We start from the raw sequence: 23,137 nt of genomic DNA on the forward strand, positions 1-23,137 counted from the left end.
TGCATGAAATAATAGAAAATCAATAAATAAAATATGGTTGTTAGGATTTCTTTTTCAGTTATGTGATTATGAAAACCCAGAAGAAGAGTCATGAAAGAAAATTTTGATGATGGGCTGTGCCGCTGTGGGATGTAATGGCTTACCCTACATATGGGCCTATTTTACGGTCCTTACCCTACTAAACTGGCCTGATCACCCAAAAGCCCATGTGAGGTGGGCCCCGCCCTTTTAGCAAGTTGAGATCAATAAAGAACAAGGGAGAATGGGAAGCCGTCCAATTTCACTTTCCCAGTTTCCCACCTTCTCAAAACCCATGAAAACGGAATCCACCGAAGGAAAAAGTATTCAAAAGTGCGCGAATCTAACGGTGAGGGAATAATCAAAAGCTGATCAGTCAACAACTTGATTGAGAGAGAGAGATTAATAATAATTCACAAATGGTTTTTGTTTTCCGGATTTCAATTCGAAATTTCTCATCTCTCTGAAATCGGAATGCTGACTCTCAGCTCCCCAATCTCACCCCACAATGCCCTCCAAAACCCTAGACCCGCCATACGACGTCGTTTTACCGCCCTCAACTGCAAGGGCATTCAGCTTTCCGTCCCCAGCCACTGCTACACTGCCGGCGGCGACTGCACCTCCGGTGGCGTGGCCCTCAAGAGCGTCGATGTCGCAACTCTCGGAAATCTTTGTGTTGATTTGGTTCTCAATGTTCCGGAATTGCCTCCTGCGTCGTTTCTCGATAGAAAGGCTTACATGGAGCGGTTGGCGGCGTCTCCTCCCGATAAGGTTTCTATTGCTCAATCCTCTATGTTCTGTGTTTTGTTTATTTTTCCTTTTCTCTGGAACCAAGCGCAAAGGAACGAATTTTAATTTCGTTTTTCTTTTTTTCTGTTTTCCTTATGAATTTTCGTAGGGGGAAATCGTTGAAGTATGAAAAAAGGCTCATTTCTTTTGGAATTCATATTGAATTCTGATCCATATTTAAGTGTGAAGATTGAATTCTTTCTAAATTTTTGGAGTAGATCTAAAAATTGGCGGAAAATCAGTCTATATTGACTAAGAGTATATTCATAAAAGAAAGTTGGAAGTGGACACTCGCAGTTACAGAATATGTGCATGTAAAATTTGCCTACTTGGATATGAAATTCATGTTGGAGTTGCAAAAATATTCTTGAAAAATTCCAGCGTTAGAGCATCCAATTCTACTGTTTCTTTAACTGCCATGAAATTTCGAATATGTTAGCACCTTTTTTCTCAAGCTATGAAGTCTGATGTAGTGTCATTTGATTTGATGGCTCCATATTATTTTCATGATTTCATCAAATATTACGAACAGGTTCACAGTTATTCTGGAGAACTGCAGGATGACTTTTTCTTGATATGGATGGCCTTTATTATGTGCAAAAAACTTCCTATATTTTCTTCAAATTATTCTCAGCATTTTTTATTTTATTTTTTTAGGTGGAGTTCTGAATTATTTTGGAAATTTATTGAGAAATGAGTATATTAGAAACTGTATTTTTTTCCCCTATTTTTTGGGTGGTCGAGTGGGGTTGGGTACATGGAATTGAACTTAGAAGGTCCCTCATCACCGTCCCAGGCCCTATCCACTAGCCACCTGCGCTGGGCCTCAAGGATTAGTGTTACAGCAATGGTCACTGTTTTTTTCTTTTAGGGATTTTCTTTTTAATCAATCCTGCTTATGGATTATTTGTAAAAGCTGTTATTGTTTGTAGTTTTAATTGTATTTTTTTCACATAGAAATACTGGGAAGCTGGTGGTAACTGCAATATGGCTATTGCTGCAAAAAGACTGGGACTTTGTTGTGTAACAATTGGTCATGTGGGTAATGAAATCTATGGAGACTTCCTTCTTGATGTGCTTCATGATGAGGGAATTGATACGGTTGGGATGAATGAAGATACCGATGTTGTTGATAGTGCTAGTGCCTCGTATGAAACTCTTCTATGTTGGGTTTTAGTTGACCCTTTGCAAAGACATGGTTTTTGCAGGTATAATTGTTTGGTCAAAAGTCTACTTTTCCAGGCTTCTTTATTAAGCACCTTATTGTTGTAGCATTTTGACACTGGTCATCCCTATGTGGGTTACGAGCTACTGTAATCTCTGAATGTTCCTGCTTTGTTGTTCAGTCGAGCTGATTTCAGTAAGGAGCCTGCATTCAGCTGGATGAGCAAACTATCCAGAGAAGTAAAGATGGCCATAAGAAAGTCAAAGATCCTGTTCTGTAATGGTTATGGTTTTGATGAACTGTCCCCTAGTTTGATTATATCCGCTTTGGACTATGCTGTTGAAGTTGGAACTTCAGTTTTCTTTGATCCTGGACCACGTGGGAAGAGTCTTTCTGTTGGAACACCTGAACAACAAAGAGCACTAGGCCAATTCTTGACGATGAGCGATGTTCTTCTCTTGACATCTGATGAGGTTTGACTCATAACTGTCCATCAATTGTTTGATCTTTCCTTCTATTACCATCTATTTTTATGCTTTGATTTTCTTGGTCACCTTTATTTTTTATGTTGCCTTCTAATAATTGTAGACTAAGGCAGCAAAATAGAGAACAAATTAGCCTAAACCTGTTGAATCGTGCATGAATGCCAGAAATAGGAGTCCAATTCTTGAACAGTTTGTCCTAACTTTGTTGGTTTGTGCAAGAATACCAAGTGTATGAATACGAGTCTTGTTGATTTTGCATGGACCAAGAATAAGGATGAATAGAAGAAAATCACCATTTTTTGTACTATTAAAAAAAGTCTCTTTTTTCCAAATACCAAAATTCCTTTTAAATAGGGTTTGCAAATGTGCAAAAGGAAAATATAAAAAAAATGGAAAAAATGGAAAAAATACAATAAAATAAAAATTAGAATATTACTAAAGATAACTCATTCCCTACCAATTGGTGATGACATGGCTGCCACTTTGGCACTGCATCATGCTCTCAACTGTCTGTTTGGCCTTCCCATTCCGCTCTTTCTGGGGTGATATCCCATAATATTGCCATCTGTGGAGTCTGTTTTTTCCACCTCACACAGCATTGTTTTTGGATTTCCTCATGTTATGTAAGCACCTTCATGATGAACAAAATTGTCTAAATGTGAAGATGAGAGGAGCAAAAAGTTGGTTTCCTGTTGAGTCCAAATCCTTCAAAATCTCGTTAGAGGAGGTTGGGGGTAAGCTGTCGGGGAGAATTGTGGAGAGAAGTAAAGGCTTCTCTTCTTGGATCAGATTCGGGGAGTTCAGTTTGTGTAATCTGTTGGATGGAGTGGAAGCTTGCTGCAGGGATGAAGTTGGAAAGCGGTGTAGCAAAGTTTGGGTGGAAAATGGTAGAGAGTTCAGATTGAAACGCCGTTCAAACAAGGCTGGCAGATTCATTCATTGCATGGTAAAAACAATGGAGACTAAGAGATTTTCTTTGTGTTTTCCTGAAAGAAGGAGTCTACCTAGGGGGTGGTCGGTTTTGGCAGAAAAGCTTCACCACCTTGGGGTTGATGCCCTCTCTGTGGTTGGGGTGGCTCCTCCCTTTTTCAAGTTTGTGGAAGATGGAGTAGCTTGAAGGATGGGATGAAAGGCTCATTTGCGGATGTAGTCAGGAAGGCCCGTGGTAGATTGGGTGAAGCTATTTGGATTCGAGCGGGGTTTGCGAAGGTTTAAAAGAGAAAGGCGTATCTGCGGAGTTGTTTGGTGGGAAGGTGGAGTGATGGCTCCAACTTTGTCCCAAATTTAAGCTCTTTATATAGTTGGGTGGACTTTAATTGGCCCCTGAAGGGGGAGGTGGTAAAGATTTCTCAATTTGGGAAAGCTCTTTTGTTGTTTGACTTTGAGGTTGTTTCTGATCTGAAAGAGTGTTTTTAAGGGGTGTTCGGAGTTTTAAGGATACGGTGTTAAACTTGGATTGGTGGAGACCTGAGATAGGGTGCTATTAGAAAGAAGTTCATGTGTGGGTCAAAGTGGTGGGGCTTCCTTTGCACTTCTGGTGTAGAGAGACTTTAAAAAAGATTGGTGATTCCTATAGAGTCTTTGTTAAAGGGGATGAGGATACTGCTAGAGGTCAGCAAATGCAGTGGGCCAGAGTTTTGGTGTGTTCAACTGGGAGCGAAACGTCGGGGACTTTGCAAATGGTTGAAGGCTTGGTTGTTTATGCAATACATCTATGGTGGGAAGTCCCACCATGTCTTACTCATGTGGAACCGAAAGGCGAAACCAATGGATGGAAGGATGGGGATGAAGGTGAAGGCCAATCACGCGTTGTTGAGGGCATGAGGAGACAAAGTTTGAATCTGCAAAAGGAGGTTGTGGACTTGTCGCCGCCTAGTGGTGGGGGCAGGTTGGTAGGCATGGTGTTGCCTACAATGTTAGGGTTGGCAGGACGAGACGTTGACAAGAGAGGGGTTTTGGGAGATGGTGGGGATTGTGTGGTTGAGCAGGGTGTAGATTACCCATGTGTGGAAAGTCTTCGCTTGGGTGTGGAGTCAGGCCTTAACTTTGTTAGAGGGCCTGAGTTAGTGGAGGCCTAGCCCAGTCGAAGCCCAACTCTTTTAGTGAATGGGCCAAGCAATCAGGGCCCATCTCTTCTAGGCCTTTCCTCTTTGGATCGGGAAGGCTTTCAAAAGGGGAATAGGGTTCTCTCGCGTTTCAGAGATACAGGGGATGGCTTTAGTGAAGACGTCAGTGGTAGTGGGGTGGTTTCTCCCCCAAGGCAAGCCTTCTCATCGCCAATTTCTCTTCAGCTATCGACCGATGAAGCCCTTTTGGAGAAAATGGTGAGTTATCCAGGTTAGATTCCTCTCTCTTCTCCCTTTTTAGGTTTTGGGGCTTTCTTTTCTTCCTCTCCTTCTTTGCTAGGTGGTTGCGACGCGGGGTGCTCAGAAGTGGCCTCGTCGTCTAGTCGTCGGTTGGTGGAGGTGAGAGAGAAGGGTTTGCTTATGGAGTTGGGCCTGTTGAAGATGATATTGACTGATGGGAATCTGTTGGAGGTTCCGATGCTCAAAGGAAAGGAAGTCATGGTTGGAGAGGTTAGGACGAGCTTTGTTGAGGGAAGGAACTGTGGTCTAGGTGAAGATGTTGAAACGACAGAAGAAACAAGGTTTTTCAATAGGCTGGCTGCCTTTAGTAAGTTCTTGGGTATGCCAACTTAGGGCTTTGAGGATGAGATTTTGGCTCTCCTTGATAAAATCAAGGCTCGTAAGAATCAAGGAGATCGGAAACACAGTAAGAGAAAAAACAAATCGTCTAGTTCTCGTTCTAAAAGAGAGCTTAAGAAATTAAAGTGGTCAGTGAACTACAAGAGGTCAGATATAGAAGGTGGTAAGGGTAGAGAATGTTGGGTGTTATCTACGGTTGTCTCATGAAGTTAAGAATTCTATCTTGGAACATAAGAGGGGCCAATGACAGTAATAAAAGGATGGTTTTAAAGTCTTTCATTAAATCGCAAAAGGTAAATTTGGTCTGCCTTTAGGAAACCAAAATCCAAGAGATGTCCATGGGGGTGGTTCGTAGTTTAGGAACAGGAAGATTCCTAAAGTGGGGGGCAGTGAATGCCATAAGGGTAGCAGGAGGGATTCTAGTCTTTTTGGATAACAGAGTGCTAGAGCTGGTGGGCATGGAATTGGGGTTGTACTCAATCTCTTGTCAATTTAAGTGTTATGATGATGCTTTCATCTAGATTTTTACGGGGGTGTATGGCCCTACACTTGGGAGTGCTAGAGAGTATTTTTGGGATGAATTGGGGGCAATTGGGGGCCTATGGAGTGACCCGTTGTGCCTTAGAGGAGACTTCAATGTTGTGAGATTTACAGGTGAACGTACTGGTGCCTTGAGATTGTCTTCGACAATGAGAAGATTTACAAAGGTCATTGATGATCTCCATTTGAGGGATCTTCCTTTGCTAGGAGGGACCTTTACTTGGAGTGGGAGTTTGAATAATCAGGCCCATTCGAGGTTAGATCGTTTCTTGGTTTCTAAGGGATGGGAAGGCCATTTTAGCAGTGTGTTGCAATGTATCTTGCCCAAACCCATGTCAGACCATTCTCCGATTCTGTTGGATGTGGGTGGGATGTGGAGGGGTTCTTCTCCCTTTAGGTTTGAGAATATGTGACTGAAGGAGGAGGGTTTCAAGGATTTAGTGAAGTCTTGGTGGGTGGGACTTAGTTTTAGAGGATCCTCTAGTTTCATTCTGGCAAAAAAACTGAAAAAACTAAAAGGTTTTTTGAAGAGTTGGAACTCTGAGGTGTTTGGCAATGTGACTGTTAGAAAGAATTTGGCCCTCACACAAGTGGGCTTTTGGGATTCTAAGGAGTTACTAGGGACTTTAACTATTGAGGAGGAGATTGCCAGGGAGGCATCAAGGGTAGAATTTCGAAAATGGGCTTTTATGGAGGAAACAAGTTGGAGACAAAAGTCAAGGGAAGTTTGGTTGAAGGAGGGTGATAGAAATACCAAATTTTTTCACAAAATGGCAAATGCACATAGAAGGAGGAATTTTTTGGCTAAGATCAAGATTAATGGGGCTTGGTTAACATAGGAAGTTGAGATTAAAGTGGGAATTGTCCAAGCATTCCAAATCCTTTTATTAGAATCTGGGGATTGGCACCCTAGTATAAGTGGCATGGACTTTGTAGCCTTAAATAGGCAAGATGCAGCGAAGTTAGAGGAACCTTTCACTAAGGAAGAGGTGTTCAACGCACTGTCAGCTCTTAATGGGGACAAAACCCCAGGGCTGGACGGTTTTTCAATGGCGTTTTGGCAATGTTGCTAGGATGTCGTTAAGGAAGAGGTAATGGGTTTCTTTAAGGATTTTCATGATCACAGCAGATTTGTAAAAAGCCTCAATGCTACATTTCTAGTGTTGGTGCCAAAAAAAGGAGGGGCTAAAGATCTTAGGGATTTCAGGCCTATAAGTTTAGTGGGCAACTTGTATAAGTTATTTACATAAGTGTTGACTAATAGGCTTAAAAAGATGATTAGTAAAGTGGCCTCCATTTTTCAAAATGCCTTTGTGGAAAGTAAGCAAATCCTTGATGCAGTCCTAATAGCAAATGAAGCAATTGATTCGATGCTGAAAAGTAATAGGGTTGGAGTTTTGTGCAAACTAGATATTGAGAAGGCATATGATCATGTCAATTGGGGCTTTTTACTTGCGGTATTGAAAAAAATGGGTTTTGGCCAAAGGTGGATCAATTGGATTAGTTTGTGCATTTCTTCTCCAAGTTTCTCGGTTATTGTGAATGGTACCCTTTCGGATTTCTTCCAAAGCTCTAGAGGATTAAGGTAAGGGGATCCTCTTTCTCCGTATTTGTTTGTGCTTATTATGGAGGCGCTTAGCTATTTCCTTCGAAGGGCAAGGGAAGGTGACTTTTTGACTGGCTTTAAAGTGAATGGTAGAGGTGGAGAGGGTTTAGAGGTTACTCATCTACTATTTGCATACGACACTTTGTTGTTTTGTGAGGCCTCCCATACCCAATTGACCTACTTAAGTTGGCTACTTATGTGGTTTGAAGCCATTTCGGGTCTAAAAATTAACTTAACCAAGTGTGAGCTTATTCCGGTGGGGAGAGCGGAGAACCTAGATGAGTTGGCCCTTGTATTAGGTTGTAAAGTGGGAGTGCTCCCAACCACCTATTTGGGGCTCCCTTTAGGCGCCCCTTATAATTCTTTGGTGGCTTGGGATGGGGTGGAAGAAAGATTCCGCAAAAGATTGGCTTTGTGGAAAAGACAATGCATTTTGAAAGGGGGAAGACTAACATTGATTAGAAGTACTTTATCTAGTTTGCCAACCTACTTTTTGTCTCTTTTGCTGATGCCAAGGATTGTGTAGTTAAGGATGGAAAAAATTCAAAGGGATTTCCTTTGGGGAGAAGGGACTTTAGTTAGTAAGCCTCATCTAGTGAAGTGGGATACCGTTTGCTTTAACAGAAAGAAGGGGGGCCTAGGTGATGGGTGCCTTAATTTGCTTAACAAGGCCCTCCTTTGTAAGTGGATTTGGCGCTTTGATTCAAAAAGGGAGGCCTTTTGGAGACAAATCATTAGTGGTAAATATGGGGATTTGGAAGGGGGTTGGTGCTCTAAGGAAGCAAGAGGAGGCTACAGTGTTGGGTTATGGAAGACCGAAAGAAAGTTGTGGGATTTAGTTAGTTGTAAATTGTCCTTTTTGGTGGGCAATGTGAAAATGATAAAGTTTTGGAAAGATAAGTGGTGCAGGAATGAACCGTTAAATGTTTCTTTTCCCTCTTTATTTGTCCTTTCTAACTCTAAAGACGCATGGGTGGTGGAGTTGTGGCAGCATTCTAGTGAGAGGGGTGGCTGGAATCCTAACTTCCCGAGATCCCTAAATGATTGGGAGATTGGTATTGTGGAACTCTTTTTGGCAAGACTTCAAGATAAAGTGGTTGAAGAGGGTAAAGAGGACAAAGTGAGTTGGGTTGATACGAAGAGTGAGACTTTCCCTGTTAAATCACTTTAGCGCCTAGAGACAGGAAGGGTAGTGCAATTCCCTTCTAGTGTTGTGTGGAATGTGTGGGTTCCTCCTAAGGTGAGCTTTTTTACATGGGAGGTGACTTGGGGAAAAACTTTGACTCTTGATCAGCATCAAAGGAGGCAACTTGCAATTCCCTTCTAATCTTTGGCCAACCCTTGTTTCCTTTGTCTATCTCATGAGGAGTCAATTGACCACATCCTTTTGCATTGTGACAAGGCAAGGGTGTTGTGGGAGCTCTTATTCTCTCTCTTTAGAGTTTTTTGGGTGATGCAATCCACAGTTAAAGAAACTCTGCTAGGCTGACATGGTTCCTTTGTTGGAAGAAAGCAGAAAAAGGTTTGGAGGGTAGCTCATTTATGCCTCTTCTAGACTATTTGGAAAGAGAGAAATAGAAGATCTTTTGAGAATGTGGAGCTCTCAATCCAAAGGCTTAAATATTTATTTTTGTGTAATTTGTTATCTTGGACCAAACTATTTATAGGTGAAAGATTAACGTCCATAGTAGATTTCATTGATTGGTTGGGGTTGGTTTGAGGGAAGGAGTTGTTTTTTGTTTCCTCTTCCTTTTTTTTGGCACTTTTTGGCTACCGTTGTATACATTGTGTGTACTTTGGTGCGCCCTTTTTGGTGTTTAATACAAATCTTATTTACTGATCAAAAAAAAAAAGTTATGTAAGCACCTTCATGTTGGATGTATGACTTCTCCTTACTTTTGTGGTTCTATCATTAGGTTGTCTGGATGCATTCATTTTGAATATTATCCTTCTTGCTATTCATTTATTTTGACATATTCATTCAGCTAAAATTGGTTTCTTTGTTGTAAGAAAGTTGGATTTTTTTTTTTTTTTTCTTTGAACCTTTGATTTAAAACTTAAGGTGCTTAATACGACAGCGTGGCCTATAAATTATATGCATGAGAGGGCAAATGAAAATGCAAATAGGTGTAGAAATTAGTTTTAGTGTAAGTTGGTTTTTTCATCTCATGCTATTCCCGATACTCATAGAAAGTGGAATTTATGAAGTTGGACAAACATATAGTTACCAGATTCACAGTATTTAGGTTCTATGCATGCTTTAGTTGTACTGGAATTGCAGCTTAAAAAAATTGGAGATTGTTGCAAGTTATCGAAGAAGTTCCATCTTCGATTTACAGATTCATTAGTTTTATTGAATTGCAGCTTAAAAATATTGGAGATTGTTATAGCTTCTTTTTTAGTGGATCTTGGAATAAGGTGGACTTCTGGAAAGGATCTGAGATGTTTTAAAATACAAAACATCATTTTTGTGATTAATGAGGAATGTTGTACATGAGTGGAACATGATGTGTGACTTTATGGTGCTATATGCTTGGAATGGGCTTATTTTAACGCTTAGTTGACACTAGCTAAGCTAGTTTTAAAATGCAGAGAGATTTTTTATTTAGCCTATGAAAGTGGAAAGCAACACATGTAGTATTGAAAATGCATATGTTCTAATTGTTTGAAGTTTTCTGCTGACATGCCTGGTTATAAGCACATGCCACAATTTATTGCAAGATTGTGTCTATTATATGCAGATATCAGTTATTCTACAAGATAAAAAATTACCAAGCTCAACATTTTTTTGTTCATATGTACTCTCTGTTGTATATCATGGTGGACAAAAATTCATTTGTCTTGAGTACATTACAAATGCATTTTTTTTTGTTGTTATTTATCTTCTTAATTCGTGCTGAAATATCTGCACTAGTAAATAGTTTATAGCTGTCTGCCTGATCTAATTTACCTGTGCAAATGTCCAGGCTGAGTCATTGACTGGCATAGGAAACCCAATTCTAGCAGGGCAAGAATTGCTCAGAAAGGGGATGCGAACGAAATGGGTGATTGTTAAAATGGGTTCAAAGGGTTCAATTCTAATTTCTTTGTCAAGTATATCTTGTGCGCCTGCATTCAAGGTATCAACTTATACTTCTATTTTGATATATCCCTTCTCCCAATCTCTGAAATTTTTTTTTCCAGTTAATTATTGCAAGGTTGCTAATTTTCTATCCTTTTGAAGTTCGTTTATTTTCACCAGTTCAACTATTTAGAGGGCTTTTACAGCATATTCAAACACATCCTCATCTTTTATTCAAACCAATTATTATAAATTTTTTGGTTTTGCAGCTTCATGGAACCTTTTTGTGCCCAAACAGTTTTAAAATCCCTGAAGTGTGACAAGCTGTGGCCTGTCTTCAACTCAAAAGCTAAAGAAGAAAGAATGTATTCTATTGAAGAAGAACATATTTTCTTACAACAATTTGGAAATAAAATGGAAATAAAGCGCTTTCTTGTTTAACTTACTCATGATTCATACTCCATCATCTTTCACTTATGAAATATGAAATCTTAAGTAATATTCTGATATCTGTAACAGGTGAATGTCATTGACACTGTTGGATGCGGGGATAGTTTTGTAGCTGCCATTGCATTTGGTTTTATCCACAACCTTCCTACAGTTAACACATTAGCAATTGCAAATGCAGTGGGAGCTGCAACTGCCATGGGTTGTGGTGCTGGTAGGAATGTTGCAAACTTGGAGCAAGTAATAGAACTCATGAGAGCCTCAAATCTCAATGAGGATGCTACATTCTGGAATGAACTACTTGATGATAATTTAGATGCTCAACAAATCACGTTCCTCTCAAAAACTGCCATAAATGGAAGCAACAATCAACTGCACCGCGTTGCCTTGCAGAAGGTGGTCTCTGAGTCACTATGCAAGCTCAAATCTGCTCGGATAAAGGGTATAGTTCCATCATGATGTGAAAGGATGAACAGTAGGTTTTCACTGGAAATTTGTTTTGGTAGGAAGAGTAGGTCTACTTTGATGAATTTGAGGAACCAGCATGGGATCATGTAGGATGGAGTAAAAGATGAGATGCTTGTGGAGTAGGGAGTTTTGCTTGAAGCAGAAAGCTGGGATTGCTTACTTTAATACTATGATTGAACGGCGTTCAACAGGATTGCCCTGGGGCTGTCGGGTTCTGCATTCGAATTCGTAAGCTGCATTTTTATGTGCCTGTTTTATACTCCATATATTAGACCTTTCTAATCCATGTTTGTCAAGCCTTGTTTTTGTGTAGGCTAGGTAAATGTCAAGGAGTTAGGTGTTTTTTAATCAACACTGAGACAAGCAGACAACTTAAAGCAGGCATGACATAAAAGGTGTTGAATTTGTTGCACCGTTTATGTATCTCCCTCTTAACTTGGTACTCATAATTCCAATGTCTTCCCCTCAACTGTAACGTGACTATAAAAAATAGAATTTATTTTATGACATTTGGCCTCTTAAGTTGGTACTCAATTTCTATGCCTTCCTCTTTAACGTAACGTGACTATGAAAAAAATAAAAATAAATAAATTATTTTATGATGTTTGTGGTCCCTAAATGTACCTTAAAGGCTGGGTCAACAAAAAAAAAACTAAATTAAGTCTAATCGATTTTTGAATTTTGAGAATGGGAAATGCTCTAACTTTGAATGAGGTTTGAACTATTGATTTACCTAATTGCAAGTAATCAATTAACTTTACAATGAAACTTAGAAATCGATTCTTATTTAGGTACTTCTACAAGATAGATCTCATCGGAAAATTAATGAGTAATGGTTGCAAGCAATTGAGTGTAATAGTTTCTCATATAAAAAAATTGAGGGGGTTTTAAAAGAAAGTAAATGATTTGAATTTAATAATTCTTCATATAAAATTATTGATTCTTAAGGTCTTGTAGGAAAAAGTGAATAAAAGTGTATTTTATTGATATCAGCTATATCTTTAATTAATGGTTACAAACATACTCTAGATCAGAGTCATGAGGAGTATGATCTAATCATTTCTACTAATTTAATGACATTATTAGTATTCTTTTATGCCTCCATTACTAATTCTTTATGTATGTTGGTATTTCTAGTCATTCACTTATTTTTGCCCTATCACTCTTGAGGTAATACATATATGTTAATACATAGAAAGGGTAGTAAAACCAAAACTTCATATAGTTGGTTCAAATTGAAGTCATTTCAAGTTGTGATTGATGCCTAATCAACCAATCTTGGTATCTACTGCTTAGGTTTATTTTTATTTAACTCTTGTACATAGAAAATGAGATTTAATCCATTTTCAACAAATTCATAAGTTGTTTTATCTCACTCATATAATTATCCGATTTAGTTTATCAACCCAAATGATGGATAAAAAATGACAATATTTAGTATTTACTCAATTCACTCAACATCTTTTCCAAGGAAAAAACAAAGAAAAGAAAAGGAATAGGGAAAGGTTTATGTCTCAACCAATTGCACATAGAGATATTAATAATTCATGTTAGTAATATTGGTTGTAACCTTTGATATGAAACTATAATTGCTAATTATAATGAATGCGCTAATTATGGATATGATATCAGAAATAAATTGATTTTATATCACTTTTTGGTTTAAACTAACAAAAGTAATATCTCTTTACAAAATTTGAATTTCAAACATTCATGATATGTAAATGAATTGAATAACTTAAACATTAATCTATTAGTAAACTATCTCTCCAAGATTGTGAAAGATGTTATAAATATTCTTGTTATTGTTTCGACTCATATTTCAAAAGGTGGATTTGCTCCAAATAAATTACATACATATATTAAGATACGGCTTCTTATTCCATACTTAGGAAAACAATTTTTTGCTCTTTCATATAGTGGAGGATTTCACTTGAAAAAGAAAATGTTCCTCACAAATGGATTTGGGTCGGAATGCATGAAATCTTGTAGCACTTACCAATAGCCCTTAAAAGACCAAGTGGCTATGGTTAGGGCTTGGACAGAGAGGGAGCAAGTGACCTAGTGAAATTGAGAAAATACCCTTGGTTTTGATACAAACTAAGCAAAAAAGTACACAAGTACCCTTAATTCATCGTGGTACTCAAATCTACTCAGTTTCCACATAAAAACAAATATTATGTGGAAATACATTTATTTCCTATTTTCTCTTCTTTTTTTTCTTGAAAATGCATTTATGGAGAAAAATAAAAACTGTTTCTATAAAATAAAAACCATAAAATTTTATTTACTGTTGACTTTTTCTAAAAAGAAAATAAAGAATTACATTTGTTAGTTATATATTTTCATTTTTTTTGGTTTATTTTTTATTTTTTATTTTTTATTTTTTACAAGTGCTTTTAAGTTTAGTCATTTTTAATATTTTACAAAACCTTTTTAAATCTAAACAGGTTTTATATTTTAGTAGAAACAGGGAATAATTTTTTTTAAAAAAAAGAAAAATATATTATATATAATATTAAAAGTTATTTAAAATGTTAAAAAAAAAAAGGTGGGGTTGGGTAAGGGGATGACTTAAATGCCCTCTCTTGAAGGGGGAGAAACCCTAGGTTTTGCCCCATCTTCCATTGCCCTTTGCCCCTGCAATTCTCTGCCCTTCTCTCTTGCAGGTTTTTTCCATCTTACCCACCCGCCAAAATCAAATCCTCACCTCCTCCTCCTCTCTCTCTTTTCCCTCCTTTTTCTTCAATGAATCTACTGTTTCATTCTCTATTATTTGCAAATTCCATTTTTTATTTTTGCTTTTCTGGGGGTCATTGATTGATCTCTCTTTGTCTCAATTTTTGCAGGTTCTGGCTGAGTTTCTTCTTTCTGGGTTGGTTGTTGCTTCTCATGTGAGTTGTTTTTCCTGTATTTTCTCTAGACCCCTCGTGTTTGGTTTCTCTGAAAAGAAAAGAAAGGAAAATAAACCTGGGAGTCTTACGGTTCTTTTTTCCTTCTTTTAAACGGAAAAAGAAGAAAACCCAACTCGACTCAACCGAGTGGTGTTGTGTGGAAGTTTTGTCTTTTCTTGGTTCCCATGTGATGAAAAATCTCGACTTCACGAGTTTCTTTTCCCGGGAACCACATGGAGGGGTGTTGGCCTCTGTTTGGTTGAGGAGAAAACTGAGGGAGAGAAAATTAAAAGTTGGAACTTATCTTCCTGTTGCTTTTGTTTTATGAAAACCAGAAACCCTAGATGCTGATTTATTTGCCTTTTTTTTTTTTTTTTTCCTTGCAACTATTGCAATGTTTGTGTGAAGCTTTTTTTTTTTTTTTAGGTTAAATTTTCTACTAGATTTCTTTTCTTGTGACTTTTGCATTTTTCCTCCATGGTTTTGTCAGCTTGAATTTCATTGAAATTGATGCTTCAGGGCACTGCTTTTGTGGATATATTTGCTGGGAAGTTCTTCAATTGGGGAGAAGGTAAAAGAATAGAACAAATTGAGTCTACCATCTGTTTAAGGTATTTTCCTGTTATATTTGTTTCATGTTTTGATGTTTGCTTCTTTCTTGTACTACATTCATGAGTATTCGAGGGGGAAAAAAAAGGATTCTGATTTTGATATAGAAATGTTTTTTTTTTTTTTTTTGTGAACAGGGTTTCTTGGAAAAACCTAATCAAGTAAGTTTTGTGGGGAATAAGTTGAATTATTAGTTTGGATTAGTCATGTCGAACAATGATTTGCTTCTTGGGAATGATCATGATTTATCGCTTGGCCACAACCAACCACTGGGACTCAGGCATAATCACAATTTGGTTCTCAGTCATGAATTGGTTTTGGGACATGCACATGATGATGAACTAGCCCTTGGCCAGAACCATGAACATGAAATGGCTCTCCGGCATGCTCATGGCCACCACAATCACGAGAATGGGTTTGATCGTGTGGATGAGAATGGATTAGATATGTCCCAGAATCATGATCCTGATGTTGATCAACACCATAATGATGTTGATAACCATGATAATGAGTTGGGTCTTACTGTTCAGAATCATGCATTGAGTTTGTCCGAGAATCATGAATTGGCGCTTGTAGAGAACCATGATCTTGATGAGAACATAGAGCTGACTGTGAGCCAGAGTGGGGAAATCAGTATTGTGGATGCCTCTGGTATGACTGCTCAGCACTCTCAGCTACTGGTTTCTTCTCCTGTCCTTCAGTCCAGGACCGTAGTTCCAGCTCCTAACCATGAACTGGTTGTTGGCCAGGAATTTTCTGATGTGCAGAGCTGTAGGAGGGCATTGAGAGACACTGCCATTGCTCTTCATTTTGAGATACAGACAGTTAAGTCTGACAAGACTCGTTTCACTGCCAAATGTGCAAGTGATGGATGCCCTTGGCGAATTCATTGTGCAAAGCTTCCAGGTGTTCCCACCTTCACAATCAGGACTATCCATGAATCACATACTTGTGGTGGAATTACACATCTCGGTCATCAACAAGCTTCAGTACAGTGGGTCGCAAGTTCAGTTGAACAAAGCCTGAAAGAAAACCCTCATTATAAACCAAAAGAGATACTAGAAGAGATTCATCGAGTTCATGGGATTACCCTATCATACAAGCAAGCCTGGAGAGGAAAGGAGCGGATCATGGCTGCTGTTCGTGGGTCATTTGAGGAAGGATATCGTCTTCTTCCACAGTACTGCGACCAAATCAGACGGACCAATCCTGAAAGTATTGCATTGGTTTATGCAAATCCTATGGATAACTCTTTCCACCGCCTTTTTGTTTCATTTCAAGCTTCAATCTATGGATTTCTGAATGCATGCCGGCCCCTAATTGGGCTCGACAGAACCCTTCTGAAAAGCAAATACCTTGGGACATTGCTTTTTGCCACTGGTTTTGATGGAGATGGTGCTCTATTTCCTTTGGCATTTGGGGTTGTTGATGAAGAAAATGATGATAACTGGATGTGGTTCCTATCTGAGCTGCACAACCTCCTTGAAATTAATACAGAGAACATGCCAAGGCTTACAATCTTGTCTGATAGACAGAAGGTTATTGTGGAAGGGGTCGAAGCTAATTTTCCTACTGCTTTTCATGGATTCTGCATGCGGCATCTCAGCGACAGTTTCCGAAAAGAGTTCAACAATACTCTGCTTGTTAACCTTCTTTGGGAAGCTGCCCAGGTTCTTACCGTAATCGAATTTGAAGCAAAAATCCTTGAGATTGAGGAGATATCCCAAGAAGCTGCTTACTGGATTCGACGAATCCCGCCTCGCTTGTGGGCAACAGCATATTTTGAGGGAACCCGTTTTGGCCATCTGACAGCAAATGTAGTGGAATCACTAAATACATGGATACTCGAAGCATCTGGGCTTCCAATAATTCAAATGATGGAGTGTATTCGTCGGCAACTGATGACTTGGTTCAATGAACGACGTGAAACCAGCATGCAATGGACCAGCATACTCGTTCCCTCAGCTGAAAGGCGTGTGTCAGAGGCTCTTGAGCGAGCGCGTACTTACCAGGTTCTCCGAGCCAATGAAGCTGAATTTGAGGTCATATCCCATGAAGGAACGAATATAGTTGATATCAGGAACCGCTGCTGCCTGTGCCGCGGATGGCAACTGCATGGGCTCCCATGTGCTCATGCTGTGGCAGCTCTCCTCTCTTGCAGACAGAATGTTCATCGGTATACTGAAAGTTGTTTCACTGTGGCAACCTACCGCAAGGCATACTCTCAAACCATACACCCAATTCCAGACAAAACCCTTTGGAAAGAGATGGCAGATGGATCACAGGATGGAGGTGATAATGCCGTCGAGACCATTATAAACCCACCAAAGTCCCTCCGGCCACAAGGGCGACCAAGGAAAAGGCGAGTTCGAGCAGAAGATCGCGGTCGAGTGAAGAGGGTAGTTCATTGCAGCCGCTGTAATCAGACGGGGCATTTTAGAACAACCTGTGCAGCACCTATATAGATCACCAGTATATTCTCTTTGACCCTGTAAAGAAAATTTAGGTTTTCTTTAGTATATCGGGAGCTTCAATCTGCAGTTTAGATGTGTTATGTGTTCATATACTTAAAAGGTATCCACATGAAAATAGGAGATGTTATGGAAAAGTTGAATTAATTGTTAAGAGTTTTAAAACCAGCTTATAGTCCCTCTCATTCTAGCTCTATTTTTTTTTTTTTTTTTTTATAGGAAATCAAAATCAATTTATAATAAGTAACTCTCATTATAGCTCTTGTGATGGGTGTTGATATGTTCCCTGGAACATGTTTGAATTACGTATTATAACTTTGAAGTTCGCGAAAAGAGTTGGATCCCGGCTCAGGACCAACGCGGACGGCGTTCAGTGCAGACGAGTGAGAATCTGCCTGTAAAGGGAAACAATAATTGGAATTGGAATCGACTACTAATATTATCCCCATAGGTTAAAGGATGAGGCAGTAGCTGATCCTCTAGTGGGTTTCCTACACTTTCAGTAAATATCCAAATATATGTTCTCATTCAACACGGAAGAATTTTGTAGATGAATTCATTTTGGAAAATTCTAGGGGTTAGAAAATCAGTATCCGCCGAGAATGGGTATGGTGGACCCCTATCTTTCAATGCATATAAAATTGATACTATATTCGGAAATAACATGGTAACACTAGTTCTCCTGATTCCTAGTTTTTGAATATGGAATTTGGTCCTACAATCATTAAAAATATTTTAAAATTATTTAATTAGGATGAATTCCATTCAAACTAATAGTGATAAGGGATACCATGAGTGAAATTAACAATTTTTCATTATTTTTTTAAATAAACTCTCTTAAAATCCTTTAATTTAAAATACTATTTTCTATTCTAAAAATAACTAATTTAAACATAATTTCCTAAACGAACCCTGATGTGCTTGTATTGGTTTAGACATTTTATCATCACCAACCAAAAAGGTCATACACACTACACACTACACACTACACACTGGTATTATCAAAATAGCTAGGAAGCTAAGATTGTACACAGCTGCCCTACTTCATTAGCTTCGTTCCACCTGAGCTCTAGGCATGCATGTCAACTGCAGGGGCGGGGTTGGGTCATCCACAACTACCAAAGGTAGTTGAATTCTACCAAGGACCAACCAAACTCCAAAACAATGATCACCAATGCCAATTACCAATTACCCATTACCTAATCAAAGCCATGTCTACCCACCATGTTGAAAGAAAATGAATAAGAATTCCCATGTCCATATAGTTAGTTGCATGGAGAGAAAATAGCAGCGTATTAGTCATGGTAAGCAGTAAGGAAAATGGGACAGGTGAGCACACAAATTGCAACAGAGAGCAGCCAAAGCAGCACCATCAGAAACCAAATAGAACCAGCTTAGAAAGGTCCAACCTGATTGTTTCACCCAATGTATGTTGTAAGAGAAATGAAAAACATTTGGTAGTCCCTAATTAAAACTTTCTGGATCCCACATTACTAATTCCCTGCATTGAACTACCCAGTATGTTCTACAAAAGCTTTGGTGCTAACATATTGTTTACTTGAAACTTGGCCCGAATTGGACTAGGATGGTAAATATTAGCTTCTCAATAGCCAGAATGGGAGCCATATACTGAACCATAACTTCCACCAGCTGAAGGGCCTAAATGTTCAATGACATTGGATGGTTGAGACGTAGAGACAGCGCCATGAGTTGGAAATGGATTATATCCTTGGCTGATTGCTCCACCTGCGAGATTCAGTGTTGAGCTGGCAGCTTCAGCCATGAAGTTCTGCATCAAGGAAAACATGATTAATCTAATATATGATACATCATACACATAATCAAATGCTTGATTATATATGAATAGCACAAGAAACATAGTTCATCAGACCATGATAACTGGTAGTGAGGTGCCAGTTCACCAAATATATGACATTTGGATATTGGGTACCCACTAAAACCAATGTGCATGTTTTCACTTATTGTGCAACACAAGTCAAGCCATGCTCATTTAATATTTTACTGGATAGAAGTAACACCAAGCATGCACATAATAACCTCAACTTGGAAAACAGGGCCATGATGCAATTCATGGGTACCACCAAATGTTGCTTCTACTAAATTTTAGTGCTCCACTGAACAAAAAGCAAAGATTTCATGGCCAGATCTCATGGGATGGTAAGAGGGTTTTGCAGGTTTTTTCACAGTTTTGGCATGCTCGGACACACATGTAGGAGAGGAAAAGAGGGAACAATAATTTGCCATGGTCCAACTGCTGCATCTCAGAGACATAACTAGTGCATAAGTGGCTACTACTGGTTTCAGAAAGAAGCAGAACTGGAAATAAAAGGTACTATATTTTTATGTGGTCTCGGATTGCTACTCGCTAAAAATTCAAGTCTTGGTCAATATCGCTCTGTAAACTCAACCATGCATTACTACCATAGCTTTCTGGACACTACATTGTAAGTGCATGGAAAATACCAGTAGAAACAATAAGCCAACAGCCGAAAGCCATAACCAAACAGATCAAAGCTAGAACCAACAAACTTAAGGCAAAATTATACACACTAAAAATGTCAAGGGATTCAAAGAATACCTGTATCAACTGTTGAGCAGTTTGGACTTGTGAAACAGATCCATTTATCTCAACAGTCATCTCCCCAGGTACTCCCTTTGTTTCTTCTATTGCTATAGTTGCCCCACTGGTACGGCGTACATAGCTTATATTTACACCAGATGCCCCAATTACAGCATCTGCATATGATAGAGGAACTTGCATGTACTGTGTGATCTACAGAACAACCACCACAGCAACATCAAACATAAAGTCAGATATGTCAAAAAATTGTGACCAATGTTGTGAAAATAATAGGAACTGCTTGCAACTTCTTTATTCAGAGAATCTAATGGCTCATTAATCATGCTCAATTTAATAATTACCTTTTATTAATTTTCCAAAATAATTTAATACATTTTTCAAAAATGTTTAACTTGTACTCTACATAATCAAACATAAAGTCAGATACGTCAAAAAATTGTGACCGATGTTGTGAAAATAAAAGGAACTGATTGCAACTTCTTTATTCGGAGAATCTAATGGCTCATTAATCATGCTCAATTTAATAATTACCTTTTATTAATTTTCCAAAATAATTTAATACATTTGTCAAAAATGTTTAACTTGTACTCTACATAAAAGCCATAAAAGTGAAAACTGATAATGAGATTTACTAATTGTCTAGAAAGATCCTTGGTAAATTCCATCACCAGTGTAGGCTTTCCACATTTTTTTCCTTCCCAAAAGATTCCAATATAAACAATATGGTTTCTGGAACCAGACTAGACTGGCCAGTTGGACTGCCCACCGGTCATGTTATCAGTTTGGTTGAAAAACTGGACGACTCTTTTTTTCCTCTCTGTGACTTGAACTTTTTTTTTTCCTCTCTCCGCATCAGTACCTTACAAATTGTAGTACATTCACATTTTATAGTTATCATGATTCAATCTATTAATTTTAATACATATATATTAACTACTTATAATTATTTTTAATTTTCAAAATATATAAATCATATATTTATGATATCATGTTGACATCATAGTTTGCTGCAGTTGAACCACTGGTCCAATGAGTGACCCAGGAAACTTTTTCAATTCAATGACCAATTCAGTTCTAAAAACACTGATAAACACATCGCAAACCTCAAATAATTATGAAATCTAGGATGGTTCAATGTAACTCTATCAACGCTGACTTCCCATGAAATTTGGTCTCATGCCACAGACTTGTAACTAACACATCAAATTGTTCAATTTCAAAACAGTAATACAACAGCAGGTTACTAAGCAAAAGAACATTAATTTTACAAAATTAAAGCTTCTAGCTCTTAAACTTTGACATGCGGGTGAATGGAAGGAAACCAGGTCCGGTTTGTAGCCTAATATCTCTTCTGAAATTTTCACTCTTCAATTAAAACAGCTTAAATCTAAGGGGTAAAAGCATATGTCAATCATTTTTCTAGGAACTCTTACCTGGTGTTTTATTTCCATTTTGAGCTTAAATAGAGTAAGGTTAGTGGAGTCCCTGCTTCTTAAGATAGCTCCATGATCCGGAACTTGAAGGTATGGCAACTTTTTTACAAAGATTACAGACAAGCTTCAGAAGGGATAAAGAGGATAGAATGAGTTAGAAGATATCCAAGAGGAAAGAGAAAGAGAAAGAGTGAGGATAAAGGAGTGGAAGATGAGTTTAAAAAATGGGCACTGTTGGAGGAGATGTTTTGGTGGCAGAAATCAAGAGAGTTGTGGCTAAAAGAAGGGGATAAAAATCCAATATTTTTTTACAAAATGGCTAACGCTCACAGAAGGAGGAATTTTCTGGAAAAGTTAAAGGTAAATGGTGTTTTACTAGTGGGGAAGAGTGGTATTAAAGAGGGGGTGGCAGAAGCATTTCAACTGATGCTTTCTGAGATGGGGGAGTGGAGGCCGAGCATAGAGGGGCTAGTATTTAACTCTCTGTCGTTGGCAGATTCGGCAGCCTTGGAGTTTCCTTTTTCTGAAGAGGAGGTTTTTTCAGCCTTGTCTAGTTTGTGTGGAGATAATGCACCAGGTCCGGACAGTTTTACTTTGGCCCTTTGGCAAAGCTGTTGGGATTTTGTAAAAAGCGAGGTTATGGGCTTTTTTGGTGAATTCTATGAGTCAGAATGCTTTGAGAGAAGTTTAAATGCTACTTTTGCAGTTTTGGTGCCTAAGAAAAGGGGGGCTGAAGAGCTGAAGGACTTTAGGCCTATTAGCTTGGTTGGGGGTTTACTAGCTAATAGACTAAAAAAGTTGGACACTTTGGTCTCAGATTTTCAGCATGCTTTTGTTGGGGGTGGGGGTGGGGGGCAAATTTTAGATGTTGTATTGATAGCTAATGAAATCATTGATTCTAGACTTAAAGATAATTTGAGAGGATCTTATGCAAGCTAGATATAGAAAAACCGTACGACAATGTAAATTGGAGTCGTGTCATGGCAATTATGGATAAAATGGGTTTTGGCTCCAAGTGGTTGGATTGGGTCAAATGGTATATCTCTATGGTCCGTTTCTCTATTCTAGTCAATGGCACTTCTGGTTTTTTCAACAACTCTAGAGGGTTGAGACAAGGAGACCATTTTTCTCCTTATTCGTTTATTTTAGTGATGCAGATCCTTTCCTACTTGCTTTCTAGGGCAAAGGATGGTGACTTTATTGAGGCATTCCAGGTTAAAGAAAGGCATGAGGTAGGAGTAGAGGTCTCCTATTTGTTTTTTGCAAATGATACTCTCATTTTTTGTGATGCCAATAAGGAAAATCTAGAGTACCTAAGTTGGGTTTTTATGTGGTTTGAGGCATGCTCAAGTCTAAAGATTAATCTTGAGAAAAGTGAATTGATCTCCATTGGGTACATTCCAAATTTAGAGGAGTTTGTCGAGGTTTTAGGTTATACGGTGGATACCCTTCCAACCAGTTAGGTCTCCCTTTAGATGCTCCTTACAAGCCCGATAAGGTTTGGGAATGCGGTGGAGGAGCAGTTATAAAAAGGCTTGCTTTGTGGAAGAAGCAATATCTTTCGAAAGGTGGAAGATAGACGTTCATTAAGGGCACATTATCTAATCTACCCATTTCCTATATGTCACTCTTTGTTATCCCCAAAAAAGTGGTGGCTAGATTGGAAAAGATTCAAAGAGACTTCCTCTAGGGAGGAGGGGCTTTGGTGAATAAGCCCCATTTAGTTAATTGGCCAATTGTTTGCATGGAGAAACAAAAAAAGGGTTTAGGTTTTAGAAGCCTTTCACTTTTCAATAAGGCCCTTTTGGGGAAATGGTCTTGGAGATTTATGACGGAAAGAAACC

The 23,137-nt window shown here is 38.6% G+C and overlaps 3 protein-coding genes across 6 annotated transcripts in view; 2 read left to right on the forward strand and 1 right to left on the reverse strand.

Annotated features, from left to right (window-relative positions):
- Window positions 1–260: 260 nt before the first annotated feature.
- Window positions 261–11,793, forward strand: LOC100256215 (fructokinase-1). The gene is made up of 5 exons (XM_059737779.1): window positions 261–789; window positions 1,765–2,015; window positions 2,154–2,445; window positions 10,275–10,427; window positions 10,889–11,793. Exons 1-5 carry the CDS (start codon window positions 493–495, stop codon window positions 11,273–11,275), a joined length of 1,380 nt encoding a protein of 459 aa, XP_059593762.1. The 5' UTR covers window positions 261–492; the 3' UTR covers window positions 11,276–11,793.
- Window positions 11,794–13,830: 2,037 nt separating this feature from the next.
- LOC100261309 (uncharacterized) lies at window positions 13,831–17,426 on the forward strand. Of its 3 annotated transcripts, none has more exons than XM_019221165.2 (4): window positions 13,831–13,953; window positions 14,134–14,178; window positions 14,669–14,789; window positions 14,925–17,426. In XM_019221165.2, the coding sequence occupies exon 4, from the start codon at window positions 14,994–14,996 to the stop codon at window positions 17,250–17,252; it is 2,259 nt and encodes a 752-aa protein (XP_019076710.1). In that variant the 5' UTR covers window positions 13,831–13,953; window positions 14,134–14,178; window positions 14,669–14,789; window positions 14,925–14,993; the 3' UTR covers window positions 17,253–17,426. The 3 variants fall into 3 exon arrangements, with proteins under 3 accessions (XP_019076710.1, XP_019076708.1, XP_019076709.1); XM_019221163.2 differs by having other exon boundaries at window positions 14,698–14,789; XM_019221164.2 differs by having other exon boundaries at window positions 13,857–14,178; window positions 14,698–14,789.
- A 1,207-nt stretch (window positions 17,427–18,633) lies between these two features.
- LOC100266515 (flowering locus K homology domain) overlaps window positions 18,634–23,137 on the reverse strand; it is an 18,042-nt gene continuing 13,538 nt past the window's right edge. Inside the window, exons 6-7 of one of the 2 annotated variants that reach the window (XM_010653646.3) lie at window positions 19,858–20,043; window positions 18,634–19,047 (exon numbers count right to left, since the gene is read on the reverse strand). In XM_010653646.3, the coding sequence (XP_010651948.1) occupies window positions 18,862–19,047; window positions 19,858–20,043 (372 nt within the window). In that variant the 3' untranslated portion in view covers window positions 18,634–18,861. Of the gene's footprint in view, window positions 19,048–19,857; window positions 20,053–23,137 lie in introns of both variants that reach the window. The other variant, XM_010653645.3, reaches the window with a different exon arrangement.

This window comes from Vitis vinifera, chromosome 7, assembly GCF_030704535.1.
Source record: "Vitis vinifera cultivar Pinot Noir 40024 chromosome 7, ASM3070453v1".
NCBI classification, from domain to species: domain Eukaryota; kingdom Viridiplantae; phylum Streptophyta; class Magnoliopsida; order Vitales; family Vitaceae; genus Vitis; species Vitis vinifera.

Excerpts from the sequence above, each read along its gene's own strand:
- LOC100256215 (XM_059737779.1), top strand. The coding sequence starts at position 493 with ATGCTGACTCTCAGCTCCCCAATCTCACCCCACAATGCCCTCCAAAAC. Across the intron at positions 790-1,764 it reads CGGCGTCTCCTCCCGATAAG|AAATACTGGGAAGCTGGTGG; the intron begins GTTTCTATTGCT and ends TTTTTCACATAG. Across the intron at positions 2,016-2,153 it reads CAAAGACATGGTTTTTGCAG|TCGAGCTGATTTCAGTAAGG; the intron begins GTATAATTGTTT and ends TTTGTTGTTCAG.
- LOC100261309 (XM_019221165.2), top strand. The coding sequence starts at position 14,994 with ATGTCGAACAATGATTTGCTTCTTGGGAATGATCATGATTTATCGCTT.